Source organism: Anabrus simplex, chromosome 1 (assembly GCF_040414725.1).
Source record: "Anabrus simplex isolate iqAnaSimp1 chromosome 1, ASM4041472v1, whole genome shotgun sequence".
NCBI lineage: Eukaryota > Metazoa > Arthropoda > Insecta > Orthoptera > Tettigoniidae > Anabrus > Anabrus simplex.
In genome coordinates this window covers 683,197,674-683,216,430 of record NC_090265.1, presented here as the reverse complement: position 1 = coordinate 683,216,430, position 18,757 = coordinate 683,197,674, and the positions used below count along the sequence as shown (strand labels likewise).

Here is an 18,757-nt window from a genome sequence, read left to right as displayed (position 1 = left end):
CTTTCAATGTTGTTAGAATCTTTATAAAATATCTTTAGAGCTTTGGGACAATCATCACTACTTTTCATGCAACTTTTAATGGGTTTCCAATATGTAATGATTCTGTCAACTGCCCGTGTTAAAGAAAGCCATCTGGTTGGTACATGTTGGAGAATTTCACTCCGTGCCACATCTACAAATTCAGAAAAGGAATTTAGAACTTCCCTCTGCTTTGCAGAAATGGAGAAGTGACCATACAATTTTAGAACCAAATTTTCAAGATCAATATCTAGAGTATCACAGGCGTGTTTCATCGCATTGTGCAAAATATGATTTGAACAGTTTGCCTTGAAGGTTTGTTTGTTATCATCATTTAACAGTTTGAATACTGAATTATGCTTTCCAAAATTAACGTTATCATTATCAGCACAACCAACGGCCGTAGCCGTGTTGAAACACCGGATCCCGTGAGATCTCCGAAGTTAAGCAACATTGGGCGTGGTCAGGAGTTGGATGGGTTGCCACGCGCTGTTGGTGGGGGGTATGGGAATGGAGGAGCGGAAAGGAACTGGCCACCCTACCGCAAGTAAACTCCGGCTCAGGAATACCTCTGCGGAGGTTCGGACCTGCCTTCGGGCAGAATAACCCCTTACCTTACCTATTATCAGCACAAAAAGCACTACAGTTGTTTATATCAAGTTTATGGGATACCAAGGAATGTTTTAACAAATTGTGGATAAACATTGTTGTTTCACTGCTCTCTTCTGTAAAATCCAGAAGTTTATTTTGAATTCCAATTTCAGGATCGAAATATCTCAAAACAGTCAGAAACATCTTCCTATTTTTATGGTTTGAGGCATCACTTGCTATAGAGAAGAAATTACTTGAATTATTAGGATCATTTAAAATTGTAACAAAATCTGAAGCTTTTTCGGAGCTAAAACTTCTTTTGCTATTGCTTCAGCTTTTGTGCGCCCACAATGCATCTTTTTTGAAACACTAGAATCACTGAATTCATCCTTCGTGTCTTTAACATTGCAGTCCAATCTTTTGTAGCTGAGGTTATGTCAATTCTGCTGCAACAGCTCTGCTTAATCCACTTGTGGTTGAGCTACCTCTAGCAAAAAGGAAGCCGGAAATCTTGGAAGACTCCTTTATGTCCTTCTCCTTGTTTGTATAACCTAATGATATTAAAAATATTTATTACTTAATTAAATTCATGTTTACATAATTTTAATTTGCACCAAACAAAATAAAATAATGATACAACATAATTCATTTACAGCTTACCCGTAGTTTTTGTATGCTGAGTTGGTATTGCCGCCATGTGCCACACTGAATTCCCATTTACAGATAGAACAGAAGGCTTTGAAACAATCAGCTTTCATGGGACAAATTGAGGAATATGTTTCTTCCCAACATGAACAGTAAGCACGCATTTTTAATTTTTTCGTTGGGGTGATTATCTTCATCGCAACTGATTTTAAAACAAGAAATCACAAACTCCGAATCTGACCAGACCAATGTTCATATCCTTTAGCTTAGCATAATGTGGTCCTTCCTCTAGGCTTCGGGTCGCTGGCTGGCAGAGCAGACTCGTAACATAAGGCACGTAAGGCACACATCCCACTCTGATGAGTCTAGTGTCAGACCTAAGGCGAAGTGCTGGTTAATAGAGCAAACGCCTCAAAAGCCTTACATCTGATATGTTTTTGACATGTAAGGCACTGTTATTACAAGTAATGAAAATCATTTTATTTTCCGTATTGAAAGAATCTCAATAATAATATAAGAGAATTTATTGGACACCAACCTATTCAATACATTACAGGATGTTAACTAAAATGTAGTTAACTAAAATGTTAACATCCTGTAATGTATTGAATAGGTTGGAGTCCAATAAATTCTCTCATATTATTATTAAGGCACTGTTGTCGGTTTATTTGTTTACTTGTTCACCTGTTCACTACAGGACCAGAGATTGTAGGGAAAGCTGTGGCATGTCAGGTGAAATAAATTATTTTAACTACCATTGCAAAAGTTAGATAAATATAGGACAAATTCAAAATAATAAGGGACACGGGATCTGACAAAAAAAAATTGGCAAAATCTGGGAATTCCTGGGAAATACGGGATAGTTGGCAACCCTAATTTACTTTATCCTTCCATTATACTGTAGTAGTGTTCGGATGACAAAACTATGCAGAACGCACTGAGCACAAAACCATAATAGCGGAGGCAATAGTTAACTTAGTTACACTGCACCATCTGGCAGACACTTAAAGAATTGCTGCTGGTTGATGGGATAGTGAATCAGAATGAAGATCTCGATTGATTTTACAATTACTAGAGCTCTTTCCAGATGATCGCTTGCCACATAAAACAGCTTCTGCTGTTATTATTATTGTTGTTGTTGTTACATGATCAAGCCTATTTGTTTCTTTCATTTGTTATTCATCCACATGTGCTTGCACAGTAAGTTGCTGTTCCTGTACACATTATGTTTTGCTCCTGTTAACTGATTTACTTGATTAAATAATTATAGAGATGAAAAAAAAAAAAATGAAAATCCACAGCCTGTTTCCAGTAATTCGACTGGGTCAGGAATGGAATGAATGAAGCCTCCATCTAGCAGCGAAGATAGGAAATGTGCCGGCTGCCAAAGTATGTCTTACTCCTTTGGCGCAATGATAAATGACTGACAAATGAAATGTTAATGGAGAGTTTTGCTGGAATGAAAGATGACAGGGGAAACCGGAGTACCCGGAGAAAATCCTGTCCCGCCTCCGCTTTGTCCAGCACAAATCTCACATGGGGTGACCAGGATTTGAACCGCAGAAGCCAGCAGTGAGAGGCCAGTGCGCTGCCACCTGAGCTGCAGAGGCTTAATTATAGAGAGATAGAGCAATATTTCTGCCTCGTGCTTTTGGTATATTATTTTAGATAGCTGCTTTATTTTTATGCGTATAAAGAAAGGAACACATACCTGGATGAAGATATGTTTGTTAAATCCTCACCGACTTCATTATTACATAGTTTCCCTTAAGTGTACACAACAAGAACACGGTATTAATGACCTAAGATATCCTAAGCTCAAAACATGATCAACAGTGATAAGAAGCTGATGATAAACATCAGAGTCATCAGTGCTGTGATGCAAATTTATTTGTATTATATATGTGAATATAACTGTCTAATTGGTATTCCTTTTACTACAGGCGTCAAATGTCCATCTTGGAAGAAGCCATTGTGAATCAGGAAGCCCGACTGCGTGCAGAAAACCAGCGCCTTGAAGCAGATTATAAGGACCGCATTCTCAAAATGCAGGTGAGACTACATTCCTTGTGGATAGGAACACATCTCATTGGAAAACGGAACTATCTGCCAAGAATTTCTGGTTCATATGCCTCCTTACATATTGTTTATATCTTCTACAATTAATTGTTATATATTGTAAGATTCTGTTAAATACCGGGCGAGTTGGCCATGCGCGTAGAGGCGCGCGGCTGTGAGCTTGCATCCTGGAGATAGTAGGTTCGAATCCCACTATCGGCAGCCCTGAAGATGGTTTTCCGTGGTTTCCCATTTTCATACCAGGCAAATGCTGGGGCTGTACCTTAATTAAGGCCACGGCCGCTTCCTTCCAACTCCTAGGCCTTTCCTATCCCATCGTCGCCATAAGACCTATCTGTGTCGGTGCGACGTAAAGCCCCTAGCAAAAAAAAAAAAAAAAAAAAAGATTCTGTTAAATAACTCACTTTTGTTTTTTGTGCTGCCATCTTAATTGAAAATGAGCAAATCACGCAATTTAAAATTGTCACGGTGTGCATCGGGTACTTTGTGATTAGTCACAGGGTGATTAATTGGATCATACCTTGTGGAGTGTGTGGGATGCTAGAGACCTGTTGACAGCTTTTTTCCCACTGCCCAATTGTCTTGTTGCAAGCCAGACCATTAGTCGTTTCACTAGCCAGGTCTTGTAACTAGTTCTTAAGTTGGCAGCCTTGCATAGGTAAATGTGACATTGGCCGAGACGTGCCGTGTTGAATTTCTAACCTCTGTGACATCGTCCCAGCCACACCATGTTGGATTTCTGACCTATCGTCCACGAAGGGTCTATGCATCTTTACCAAAATGCAGGTTATCACCGTAATATCCACGTTTATCATTAATTTGCAATAAGAGAACTGACCTTAAAGGCTTTATCACGAGATATAAAGAGAAGTGAAACGAAACAGCCTAAAAGTCATGTTTTTTATTTTCATCGCGTATATCATGGTTGCAGTATTTTGATGCCGTTATGTATAGTATGAGCACATCCTGCTCCATGGCTAAATGGTTAGCATATGCTGGCTTTTGGTCCGGAGGTCCCGATCGGGTCGGGTTTTTAACTTTCCTTAGTTAATTCCAACAATTCAGGGGCTGTGTGTTTGCTATCTTCAGTATTAGAATTCATCATAGGTAGGGCCGCATTTTCACCTATCATGCGTCAACTCAAAAGACCTGCACCAGGCCTTTCCAGAGGCCATGCGCCGTTGTTGTTGTTATGAGATATACATAATGAAAAATGCCCAAATACAGTACACTTATTTTATTACTGTATTTTGCTTTCCCTATATTATTTATCTTAGCCGCTTTAATCATTTTCCCTCATCTATCATCATTCTCCCCCCTCCTGCCTTGAAAAACTTTTACTGTAGTTGATATAGAAAATGAATGAAAAATCTTGTTAATTCGAAGTCGTTGGAAGGCAAAAATTGGCCTTTGGATTGCGTGATTTCGAACTAACCGTCAACTCGTAATTCAGAAATGCCAACCCTTGCGGCGTCACAAAATATTCTAAGACCCATTACTGCATGCAATTAACCTTCATTCACAGTTTAAACTTTTCAGATGTCGTGGAAAAACTATTTCCAAAATGTATCCAACAAGGAGCATTTACGGTATTCAAGTAATGCACTCGGATAACTCACTGACAAACATAACCTCATGCAACAAAAGAAAAACAAAGCTGAATTCAAAGACGAGGAGAAATCTATGCTGGCTCTCATGTTCAAGTGCTTTACTAATTGGATTACTGTGCTGTATGCATTTTGTATGCCCTGTATTTGGATGGAAAGTACCTGATGCCCTTAAAACATCGTGGCTTATCGAACTTTCTTATGATGAAGTCTCTCGCTTCCATCTGCATTACAACATAGTACAGTGACTCTTATCCTTGTACGATTCTCCACCATGGTAGTTCTCTCGTAATTCAGAAATGTCAATCCTTGCCGCATCTCAGAATATTCTACGACCCACTAATGCATGCAGTCACCTTGATTCACAGTTTAAACCTGTCAAATGATGTGGAAAATCCTATTTCTCAAATGTTTCCAACAAGGTGCATTTACTTTATTCAAATAATGCACTTTGATAAATCACGAGCAAACATAACCTCATGCAACGAGAAAAAAAACCACACAACTAAGTATTTATTTATTTTCCACCTAGTCGATACAATGATTGGGTAAGACAATTTTAATGGTTAGAAGTAGTACATGTTTCGTATATTATCAATATCTTCAGCCGCATAACACTGTTTATATGAAAAATACATAAATTGACAAAGTAATGCTTTGGAGGAAAATTAATTTTAAGGACACTAAACAGTGTTATGTGGCTGAAGATGTTGATAATATACAAAACATGTACCACTTTTAACCATTAAACTTGATTTAGCCAATCATTGTATTGATTAGGTGGAAAATAAATAAATAAATAAATACTTAGTTGTGAATCTATTAAAGTGCGATATAGACCATGAAGATAATTTTATGTAATAAAAAAAACACACACGATTCAAAGACGAGGAAAAATTATGCTGGCTCCCCTGTGCAAATGCTTAAATTTTTTTTGGATTACTGTACTGTTTGCATATTTTAGATGTCTTGTACTTGCACAGAAAGTGCCCGACGCCCTTAAAACATCGTGGCTTATCGAACTTTCCTATGACAAGGGGATAAAGTCTCTTGCTTCCGTGTACATTGCAACACAGTACAATGACCCCAACCCTTGTACGATTTCCCAGCTGGCATTTCTCTCCTTTAAAACCATAAGTCTGTTTGGGCTCGACATTGAAAGAAACAATGCAGTTTCGGCATTGACAATATTGTTTGATGCGTATGGATTGATTATATGAGTCACGCTTTTTCGCCAACTGTCGGCATCACCAGATTTCACGGATTCTGCTTCTCCGCACACTGCCTGCTACGTGATGTGTGTGCCATTCCTTAAAATCGCTGAATACAAGAGAATTACAATTTTACTCAAACCTAGTAAATATGAAACACACTGTAGTCACGCTGAAGTGAGTGAAAGTGCTTGAAGCTACCCAGCATGTTCCAGAAGACACGTTCTATCATGACGCAGATAAATTTGGAATTTAAGTTACTTTGTAAAATACTGGGTTTTAAAAAATGTAAAGGCAGTTTTGAATTAAAAGTCTGAATTTCGGTTATGGGACTGATATTGTTAATTGAATTACGAATTATCCGTATTTCGAATTAAGCAGTTGAAATAACATGCAAAACTGTACCTCATGTTTCCGGGAACGAGAGTTTCTTTGCATAAATTGTATATTTTCACATTTTGAATAAATTTCGCATTTTATCGCTAATTTGAAATCGCAAAAAAACACTTTTAGTGGTTATATAAGATGGACGCACATACACCGACAAAGTTTCAACACATTTCGCATTTACTGCAAATGTTAATAACCACAAACTCTAACGATAACATATTTGCTAGCCCTGAAAATGTTCTTTGTCATCCCTTGTGAAAGAAACATGATTTCCAACACTGATAACAAGTTGTGCAATAATGGCAAAAGGCCTTGAATTCCTGAACTTCACAGAGTAAACTGCACTTTCAGGGAGCAAGCCATTAACCTCAGGAAAGTTCAATTTTGCTTCCCAGTTAGCAGTGAGATTGTTGAATAACCCAGTGAGCTTGTTTGTGCTTTAATTTTTCATCCCCGTCAGAAATTAGAAATTTATTCAGTGTTGAGTTGTACCACGAAGTGTAACAAATATTTGTCACATAATAGCCTACCTACGGATTAGGAACATAATCGTGTGAAATTTGCTAGCATGATGGATATTACCATATATGATCGCATATAACTCACCACCTCGTATATATCTCTCACCCCATTTTTAACATTTGAAATTGCAGGAAAAAAATTCCCGCACATAACTTGCATTAATTTCTTATGTTGTCATAAAAAAATACGGTACTTACACGAAATAAAGTTTGGGTATTCCATGGACGTGTCTACATTAAATATCGGGACTGTACCAGTTGCTGTTACGGTACTTTGTACATGACAGTACAAGAAGAAGCTGCATTTCTTTCTACCTGCAGAACGGTTGCGGCTAGCTGTTGTAACAAAAATACCTAACTCGCAAACCCCCGCCCCAAGGCCGCATTCCTAGCCAGTCAGGCACACTCGGTCATCCCTCTCACTCTTCTGTCTTTGTCAATATGCTTATCGCTACCTGTCCGGCAGAACTGATCATGTGAACTGGGAGTGTTTCCCTGTCCATGCAGTCAAGTGATCACAATATTAGGTGTCGTCCATCTGTTGTATTGTAATACCAATTTAATGGTCCGTTATTGGACATTATAAATTTTCCAGCTAACTCATTCTTGGTTACCTGTGTTTCGCCCCTATGTGCTAAGTTGGGCTCATCAGTTGGTACTTAGCACACCCACCAAGACGCATGGCTAGTGCATACCGTGGAGGCCACTGCATAGGCTACTTGAAGCCACCAGCAGTGCCAATGCACTATGAGTAGAGTGATTTAGCGTGATTTAGCATTTTGATTTTCAAATTTAGCGTTTTGTAGCATCTAAACTTCTCAAATTTAGCATTTTGTAGCAAATTGGTTAAAAATAGGCATAATTTGCTAAATTGCACACACAACAGTTGGGAGTAAAATCATACTGTTTAATCACACATTGCTCGTCATGCAGTTTTGAATTCACTATGGAAAATAAGACAAACATCAACATAAGACTGCAAGAAGTATTAACGAACTCACAGGAATATGCTTATTTTCAAATTTACAAACACAATTTCAAAGTGAAAAATGCTATTTTGAACGTATTTATCACAGTACAACACACCTACAAGGAAGAGGAATTTTAATGATGATTTAAGTACAACATGCCAATTATTTAAAAGGTGTCCTCCTTCATTTGAGACCGCCTATCAGTTACAATTATGTTGTACTTGCTAAAAATCTCTACATCGACACTGTCCGTAGAGGCCCAAATGCACAGAAGTGCTGCCAAGGAAAGCTTGCAAAACATTTTTTTTCTTCTTCAAGTTTTTGATTGCAGTCGGCACATCAATATAGGCCATCTGTATCCTTACATAAAAATGTCCCAATTTGTGACTTTCGGCATGCTGTTTGATCGTCACTTTGCTTCTACCCATGGCTAACAGACAATAAAATCGCTACCGTACTTTTAAACAGAACTACTACTCAACACCAATGTCAAGAATAACCGACTAAGATCAAGGGTCAACACACAAAGAGAATGAACGTGGTGCTTGAAAGTGTATTTGCTGTTTGACTGACTGGTCTTTGCAGTGCTCTTTAGTCAGTGAAAGAAATTCCACACATTGAATGATTTAACCCTTTGGCCTGCCATTACTTGTGAAAGGAAATATTCCCTTACATACTATTTATTTTTTGTCACTTTAACATAAATTTGATTAATCACATAGGCTACAGAAGAACACACAAAGCAAAGTGAGCTTTTAGCTCGTCTATAGTAACAGGAAACCAATGTTTTTGTTCGTAAGTATTACTGGATTCAAGGGAAGCAGATAAATTAGCAAGAAATGTAGAAGCATAGGTATTGGTTTCCTTAGTAACGTGATCCCAGAACTGTGGGGTTAGAAATTCATTCCCGAAGTCCATTTCTTTCAGATTATTACCCAACCCCCTCCTCACTATAGACTGAATTTCAAAAACTGGTTTACACTTAACAGAAAGATGCTTATTGTCAACAAGATCATAATTCCAAGTATCATTTTACTAGACTTCTCAACGGGCGAGTTGGCCGTGCGGTTAGGAGCGCGCAGCTGTGAGCTCGCATCCAGGAGATAGTGGGTTCGAACGCCACTGTCGGCAGCCCTGAAGATGATTTTCTGTGGTTTCCCATTTTCACACCAGGCAAGTGCTGGAACTGTATCGTAATTAAGGCCACGGCCGCTTCCTTCCCATTCCTAGGCCTTTCCTGTCCCATCGTCGCCGTAAGACCTATCTGTGTCGGTGCGACGTAAAGCAACTAGCAAAAAAAAAAGGGGGAAAACTAGACTTCTCACTCGCTCTTGTTGCATTCTGGTTTTGTCACGTAGTTTCAATTGGCACTATCATCTCGGAACTGAAATCGGAATCACTTTCATCACTGTCATTTGAAGAAGAAGTATTTTCACTTTCCAGAGAATCTTTTCCACTTTCAACATCACTATTTTCAAGCCAGTTACGAATAAACTCATCCATGCCGCGCTTGGATGCCGCCATGATTGTTTACAACGAGCGGCAAAATGAGGTGCTTTTTATTTTCCGTATTTCAGCTCAGAGTTACTATTTACACAGAGAAAATAGCTTCAGGTATCATCTGACATCAATCGGTTAGGCTGCAAAACAAAGAGAATAAATCTCTCCGACCAGCTAACTGCGATAATGAACTTATAGATGTTCCGTGCACCAAGACGGAAGTGTCCGTCAAAGCATGTTACCGCTTTACGATCGCAATGGGCGCCGTAATAATTATTTCTCCTGAAATAAATAACAACATTTATATCTTATTTTTAAGAAAAATGCATAGTTTTTAAAAATATATGTTTATTTCGTATAAAACTGAGAGTTTCGCATCTATTTCGCATAAATTGTATAATTTCGCATTTTATCGCGAATTTGAAATCACTAAAAACCACCCGTACGGGTCATATAAGATGAAGGCACATACACTGACAAAGTTTTGGCATATTTCGCATTTATCGCAAATGCTAAAAATCACAAACTCTAACTATGAGAGACTTTGTCTCACTTCCAAAAATTGATGTCTGCCTGGCCATCAGATGATATAGATGTTGATTCCCACAGGGAATATGAAATATTTGTCCTCAATTTGACGTAGATAAATTTATGTGATTGCCAATTTTTCCAAGAACCTATATCAGCTGATGATGACGCAAAAAGGGCGTCGAAACTAGTTCTGATTGAAATATATGTTGTAATTTCATCTAAACAACAGTTTTTATGTATTGAATAAGGTGGATCCAAATTATAATAAAAGTTGTAACAGAAAGCTGTGCTATAAACCACCAGCCGAACGCATAAGGCATTCAGCGGGCCAAAAACTGATAAGTTTCCTGAGCTTTAAGAAGAGTTGCTTCATTATGTTATAGAGTTGCGAAATGATGGCTTTAGAATCTCACACGAGATGCTACATTTCAAAGCGCGCGAACTAACAATTATAGGAGGCATCAGCTGTTCGGATCTGAAAGTGAACGGAGGTTGGATCCATAGATTCATGACACCAAAGGGATTGTGTCTGTGAAGGCGAACGTCTCTCTGCCAGAGGATGCCAAGCGATTTCAGTGACAAAATCATAGGGCCGATTGCAGAAACGGTATTTAGACGATGTTTACGGTTAAACAATGCCTAAGTATGGCTGCCGCATTGCAGAGACGTTATTTATCACTTAGACACTGTCTAAAACCGATGTTCAGCCGGTCATGTTTAAACACTGCCGAGAGCACTCTTTAACCTCAAATGAGAGGAGTGAATCACAATAAGAGGTTATGTATCATGAAATATGTTATTTGTATTATCATGTTGAGACGATTCCGGGAAGAAAGGTTAGTCCGACGGCCTCTCTGTGGGTCGCCCGCTGCTAAATCGCAGCAATTCGTTTGACATGCACGGGGAGATAGATCTTAAAATACGGTTTCGCTTTTCGAGATTTGCTTCTTGAGACTGACAAAGTGACAGTCCGGTAACTGTCAACTTGAATACACTTCTTGGCAACCGATATATTTTATTATATACATGGGGTAATTTCCACGGAATTATGTCATTTCGACTACTGACGGTACATATCAGAATTACGTGTTCCGATCGTCAGAGGGCTGTCACATACATCAACCGGGATGGATTCACTTATATTTACTGCTAATTAAACACACATAATAGTGAAAACTAACAAGTAGGTTGTGTGGGGTTTATATATATAATCGTATAAGTTTTCGGCAACTATCAGTTAGGAAAAGGCAAGTGGTGGTGAATATTGTTTAAAGAGTACTAGGTAAGAAGAGCCGTGGCCGTAATAACAGCCCTAGTATTTTCCTTGTGTAAAAATAGGGAAACTACGGAAAACAATTTTCACGGCTGCCGATAATGCGTTTCGAACCTACGATCTCCAGAATACAAGCTACGTCCATATGGCCTGTACAATACACTCGGTTACATATTATTGTTGCTTCATCTTCCCTTCGTCGAAGCTACCGTATTTATGAGTAGATTACACTCACTGTTACAGCGTTATATTAAAGCTACACTTCCCCGTACAGTGGAGTGTCGCTTGTCGATAATACTGTGAGATTTAATTTCCACCGAAAGCGATACGGTACTCTTATCTGTGGGCGAGTCATGCTCAGCCATATTTGAGTAATGTGTAGGAAGACAAACAGCTGACTGGCGTTCGGCGAGCGCACCGACGAATTTCATTGGTTGCGACAAGCAAAGAGTTACATGAAAGATACTTCTGTCTCCATTTTCAAACCAAAATTGAAACTTTAAGCGATGTCTAGTTAAAAATTGACTGAACAATGTTTATGCAATGGAGGATCATGCTTGATTTAGACGTTGTTTAGGTAGAAGATGTCTAAGGCTTAAAACTAGTCATCGTTTCTGCAACCGGCCCATAGATTTTCATCGCCATGTGATAGCAGTGTGGAAGAAAAACAATTACCTCTTATCCTAAATTGGCAATGCAGATCAAACCCTGATAAACTGTGACATTGCCATGCAACATCACCATCGACAAGAAGGGAGAATCTAGTGTGCTTACCTACAACTGGGTGTGAAAAACAGCGTTGCAATGTCCTGCTAGCAATAACAGCAGACGGAAGAAAATTGCCACCGTACATTATTTTGAAAAGAAAAACAATGCCTAAAGCGATGTTTCCCAAAGGCATTCATGTATGGGTTCAAGAGAAAATATAGGTGAATGCAGCTCTTGTCCAGAACTGGGTCCGTACGGTGTGTGGAGCATGGCCAAGTGCACTGCTTCGATGCCCAGAAATGCTAGTGTGGGACAGTTTCCACGGGCACTTGCTGGAAGAAACGTCTACAGGAAATGAAAACTGATCTGGTTGTAATTCCTGGTGGACTCACAAATTTTCTACAGCCCTCCAAGGACAACATGTAAATTGTATGCGTCAAATGGATGGCAGGAAGGGAGCATGAGCTGACGCCAGCAGGCAAAATAAAGAGGCCATCAGTTTTGTGATTGGGTTATGCAGGCATAGGTTATGGTTTATTCCAGGGCTGGCCACAACGAGGCTCGCGAGCCGCATGCGGCTCTTGACACCAACCTTAGAGTAAAATTAAATGATATAATTAATGGAATCTAACGACATCTCTCGGCTGGCGGCAGTCGGTAGCAGTGATGTGTGGCTTAATGTTATTAGTGCTATAGGTCAGTGGTAAGACATGGGAGGTGAAGATAGTTCCGGCGGCTTCCATTTGAAAGTGCTTGGAGCGGGAGAGTGTGTCAGTGAGCCAGTGTCGTGAGGTGAAGCCAGTTGCGTTCACGTATAGGCACGCGACTGGCTTCTCCTCGCAACACTGGCTCACTGACACACTCCCTCACTCAAAGCAATATCTTCCTTGTAAAGATATTTCTGAATTGGCCCAGACTGTATTTAGCTTGCATAGCAAGTTGAAGATTTTTGGGAAAGACCTTCAGACTAAAACATTTTCTCACTTCAAATGTTTGAAGAAAATTACTGAAAGCCTTCCTGACGTTCAGGTGGAAACTGATGATTACATGAGTAAAATGTCTGGCCTTGCTGAAGAAATCAATGGCAGATAATGATTTGAGATCACTGAAACCTTCATTTTCATTCCTGGAAAATCCTCTTTCTGTTGATGTTGTGGGCGATGGCAGTCCTGTTTCATCACCAATAACAAAGGATACAGCAGCTGTAGAGTTGGAGCTACAAGAACTGCAAGAGGACGAAGGGCTAAAAGGACTCAAACGAAGTGGCATTTCTACCATACAATTTTGGAAGAATGGTCCAGAAGAAAAATACACACTAACGAAACAGTGTGTCAAAAGACTAATCTCAATCTTTGGGACTACTTATGTGTGTGAATCACTGTACTCAACGATTAAATTCATTAAATCTACATATCGATCTGAACGAACTGATGAACATTTAAGTGAACTTGTGCGAACTGCGCTTACCAATTATCAGCCAGATTAAAAAAAACTAACAGCAAAAATGAACACTAAAAACAAGCACTTCTCAAAAGTGAAATCTCATTCCTCGATGTGCACCTGAAAAATAATGCTCTGTGTAGTGTAGAAAATAAATGTTCCTTCATTGGTTATAAAATGAAAAACTTGTCTTCATTTTATAAACTCTTTTCTAAACATACTCCCAATCTTTTGTCTCCTAAATTTGCGGCTCCCAGAAGTAAGGTTAGTGGCCACCCCTGGTTTATTCTATCGTGCCACATGCTATGTGGGTGAAATTTACATAATACTGTGTACACTTCTTAGGATCATGTTTCGCCCCTTGTTAAGGGCATCATCAGCCTGTAGGTAACCTTAAGGTCAAAAGTCCGAATCATTAACCAATATTACAAGGAATACACTGAAAATATATTACTCTTTAAAATCATCTTAAGTTAACATGCTACAATTATTACGTAGAAAAATGCCTATTACTAACCAATCTTACAAGAAATATACTGAAAATAATAAGTTACAATTTAAAACATCCTAAGTTAACATGCTACAATTATCATATAGAAAAATTTCTATTTCAAACTAAGAGTATTGAGATTAAATAGTGTTTGTACTCATGGGAAATAAATTTAAAAAATGTAAATGAAAACTAAAAGAATATTTTAACGACACAAGCACTTAAAGATAACCCTCCACACCTCACCCCTCCTTTACCGCACAAGTATAACACCAGGAGTGGCAATGTTAGTCAGGCAGGAGATGCGGGAACAGTTGGTTCTACTTAGCACTACCTTGCCTAGTAAGTTATCTCTCAATTGACATATCAACTACTGAAGTTTCTTATCATTATGCATGCTTCAAAATACTAATTTAACTTCTCTTTTATTTAATTACCGACAATATACCCCCCAAAAGCTATTAATCTATTCTACAAGTAAGAATATTCACACACGACTGTTCGTAACGTCAGGACACAGTTCAGCAATTATGCACCAGCCTGAACTTGGATTTAAGGCACTGCTTTACGCGACAGAAAACATATGATCAATTTTCAAATGTTACAGCATTTAATTCTCAACACTCAACTTACCCAAATTATTCTCAATCTCTAGCTGTTGTTTATAACTATTGGACATTGTTTTCATATCAAGTTCAGATACAGAATTCTTGGGATTATTATACCCAAAGAGGATTACAATCTTTATCACGACTGTTACTAGCCCACGACCTGCAAAGTCATGATCTTCATTAAAATATTCTCTTAGTTTTCATTTACATTTTTAAAATATATTTCCCATGAGTACAGACACTATTTAATCTCAATACTCTTAGTTTGTAATAGACATGTTTCTATATTATAATTGTAGCATGTTAACTTAAGATGTTTTAAAGTGTAACATATTATTTTCAGTGTATTCCTTGTATGATTGGTTAGTAATAGGCATTTTTCTACGTTATAATTGTAGCATGTTAACTTAAGATGATTTTAAAGTGGAACATATTTTCAGTGTATTCCTTGTATGATTGGTTAATGATTCGGACTTTTGACGTTAAGGTTACCTACAGGCTGATGATGCCCTTAACAAGGGGCGAAACATATTCCTAAGAAGTGTACATAGTATTATGTAAATTTCACCCACATAGCACGTGGCATGTATTGAATAGGTGGTACGATAGAATATTTTTGTGATAATTTGCTTATAGTCAGCTTCAATACGGACCAACCATGAGAATTGTCTCTTACAATAGGTTATGGTGTCGACAGACGTTATTGTAAAGATTTTCTTGGAGTCGGGCATCGCAAATGCGTTGGACAGAAGTCAGGATGATGCAGTATGGGGTGGTAAGAATAGCTCGGAGATTGAAGGCAGTAACAATGAATAAGCTAAGTGTGCCAGTTGTCTTGTTTCAATAGCCTAATGCAAATTTTACTTTTTTCGGGAATAAGATCTTTTGCACACAAATCCCTGCATATATCATGCACCGAAAATGTTCACACTTATTTTTTCTTTTTTCCAAAAAAGTGCGAGTTATATGCGAGCAAATATGGTATTATGTCTAGTGGTAGCGTAGTTATCGATATGGAAAAAGTCGTGAAATGGCTTACTAATGAAGGAAGACAAAATTAAAATCCTTCAAGAAGTGGACAGTCAAGTGCACAGAGGTGATGCTAATGCTGAAACTTGCACCTCGAGTTTCGACTCAACTTGCTTAAAGTGTTGTTGCCTTCAAGATGGCAGGCAAAGTTATTCTCTCACACTTGTCTCGCTTATGGCCAAGTTTAACATCCAATTAATTCATGGTCAAAGTGTGTGAGCAGAAAATGTTTAATAACCCACTGGTATGAAATATAACATTTCAGCTATAATTTGTCTTAGAAAGAGTGTAATCTGCAATAGTACATTGATACTTTTATGGGCACCAGTGCAAATGTTGGCTTTTTCTGGTATTTTTCACACCTTGTAATACTCTATTGTTATTGTAAGTCCCAGTGGAAGAGGTTTTCATATTTGTTTCTTATATACTTTTCATATTTGTTCTCTCCTGTTTTCACACCTTTGTATACTTTTTAAAAATCGTGTATATAGCTTTCATTGTTCCTGAACATACATGACATAATATGCATGGATGTTTAGAGAAAACCTATCAAGTATTTCCGTATCCCTGTTGGATAGTTTTTATTCATGTATTCAACTATGTGCAAGTAGGGCAGCATCCTGCTTCATGAATTTACCAAGCTCAGAACACTTTAAGCAAGCCTCGGACCTATGGGAGTAATGGAGTCCCACTCCCATTTGACAGGCGAGGGACTCCTTGGAAACACCTTGGCGAACGAAATGGAATTCGCTGGGGAGCTATCAATATTAATGGGGCTTATGGAAGAAAGAAGGTAGAACTGGCTGAGTCAGCAAAGAGGATGCATCTGGATGTGCTAGGAGTAAGTGATATTCGGGTAAGGGGAGATAACGAGGAAGAGATAGGAGATTATAAAGTGTACTTGACGGGTGTTAGAAAGGGAAGGGCAGAGGCTGGGGTAGGGCTCTTTATCAGGAATACCATTGCACGCAACATAGTTTCGGTTAGGCACGTAAATGAGCGAATGATGTGGGTAGATTTGTCAGTGGGAGGAATTAGGACAAGAATTGTGTCCTTGTATTCACCATCTGAGGGTGCAGATGAGGATGAAGTTGACAAGTTTTATGAAGCATTGAGTGACATCGTGGTCAGGGTCAACAGCAAGGATAGAATAGTGCTAATGGGCGATTTCAATGCGAGAGTTGGGAATAGAACTGAAGGATACGAAAGGGTGATTGGTAAATGTGGGGAAGATATGGAAGCTAATGGGAATGGGAAGCGTTTGCTGGACTTCTGTGCTAGTATGGGTTTAGCTGTTACGAATACATTCTTCAAGCATAAGGCTATTCACCGCTACACATGGGAGGCTAGGGGTACCAGATCCATAATAGACTATATCTTAACAGACTTTGAATTCAGGAAATCTGTTAGGAATATACGAGTTTTTCGCGGATTTTTCGATGATACAGACCACTATCTGATCTGTAGTGAACTAAGTATCTCTAGGCCTAGGGTAGAGAAAGTGAAATCTGTCTGCAAACGAATAAGGGTAGAAAATCTCCAGGATGAGGAAATTAGACAGAAGTACATGGATATGATTAGTGAGAAGTTTCGAACAGTAGACAGTAAGCAGGTTCAGGATATAGAAAGTGAATGGGTTGCATACAGGGATGCTGTAGTAGAAACAGCAAGGGAATGCCTAGGAACAACTGTGTGTAAAGATGGGAAAAGGCGAACATCTTGGTGGAATGATGAAGTGAGAGCAGCCTGTAAACGTAAAAAGAAGGCTTATCCGAAATGGCTCCAAACAAGGACCGAGGCAGACGTAGATGAAAGAAACAGAGCGAAACAAATAGTTGTTGAATCCAAAAAGAAGTCATGGGAAGATTTTGGTAATAACCTGGAAAGGCTAGGTCAAGCAGCAGGGAAACCTTTCTGGACAGTAATAAAGAATCTTAGGAAGGGAGGGAAAAAGGAAATGAACAGTGTTTTGAGTAATTCAGGTGAACTCATAATAGATCAGAGGGAATCACTGGAGAGGTGGAGGGAATATTTTGAACATCTTCTCAATGTAAAAGGAAATCATCATGGTTGTGTTGCTAACAGCCAAGCTCATGGGGAGGAGGAAAATGATGTTGGTGAAATTATGCTTGAGGAAGTGGAAAGGATAGTAAATAAACTCCATTGTCATAAGGCAGCAGGAATAGATGAAATTAGACCTGAAATGGTGAAGTATAGTGGGAAGGCAGGGATGAAATGGCTTCATAGAGTAGTAAAATTAGCGTGGAGTGTTGGTAAGGTACCTTCAGATTGGACAAAAGCAGTAATTGCACCTATCTATAAGCAAGGGAACAGGAAGGATTGCAATAACTATCGAGGTATCTCATTGATTAGTATACCAGGCAAAGTATTCACTGGCATCTTGGAAGGGAGGGTGCGATCAGTCGTTGAGAGGAAGTTGGATGAAAACCAGTGTGGTTTCAGACCACAGAGAGGCTGTCAGGATCAGATTTTCAGTATGCGCCAGGTAATTGAAAAATGCTACGAGAGGAATAGCCACTTGTGTTTATGTTTCGTAGATCTAGAGAAAGCATATGACAGGGTACCGAGGGAAAAGATGTTCTCTATACTGGGGGACTATGGAATTAAAGGTAGATTATTAAAATCAATCAAAGGCATTTATGTTGACAATTGGGCTTCAGTGAGAATTGATGGTAGAATGAGTTCTTGGTTCAGGGTACTTACAGGAGTTAGACAAGGCTGTAATCCTTCACCTTTGCTGTTTGTAGTTTACATGGATCATATGCTGAAAGGTATAAAATGGCAGGGAGGAATTCAGTTATGTGGAAATATAGTAAGCAATTTGGCCTATGCTGACGACTTGGTCTTAATGGCAGACTGTGCCGAAAGCCTGCAGTCTAACATCTTGGAACTTGAAAATAGGTGCAATGAGTATGGTATGAAAATTAGCCTATCGAAGACTAAATTGATGCCAGTAGGTAAGAAATTCAACAGAATTGAATGTCAAATTGGTGATACAAAGCTAGAACAGGTCGATAATTTCAAGTATTTAGGTTGTGTGTTTTCCCAGGATGGTAATGTAATAAGTGAGATTGAATCAAGGTGTAGTAAAGCTAATGCAGTGAGCTCGCAGTTGCGATCA

The 18,757-nt window shown here is 38.8% G+C and overlaps 1 protein-coding gene across 2 annotated transcripts in view; it reads left to right on the top strand.

The window, feature by feature from the left end:
• Window positions 1-18,757, top strand: part of LOC136872104 (fas-binding factor 1) — a 147,251-nt gene that overhangs the window by 57,479 nt on the left and 71,015 nt on the right. For both annotated transcript variants that reach the window (XM_067145961.2, XM_067145955.2), the window contains exon 9: window positions 3,198-3,306. In XM_067145961.2, coding sequence (XP_067002062.2) covers window positions 3,198-3,306 — 109 coding nt within the window. The remainder of the gene's footprint in view (window positions 1-3,197; window positions 3,307-18,757) is intronic.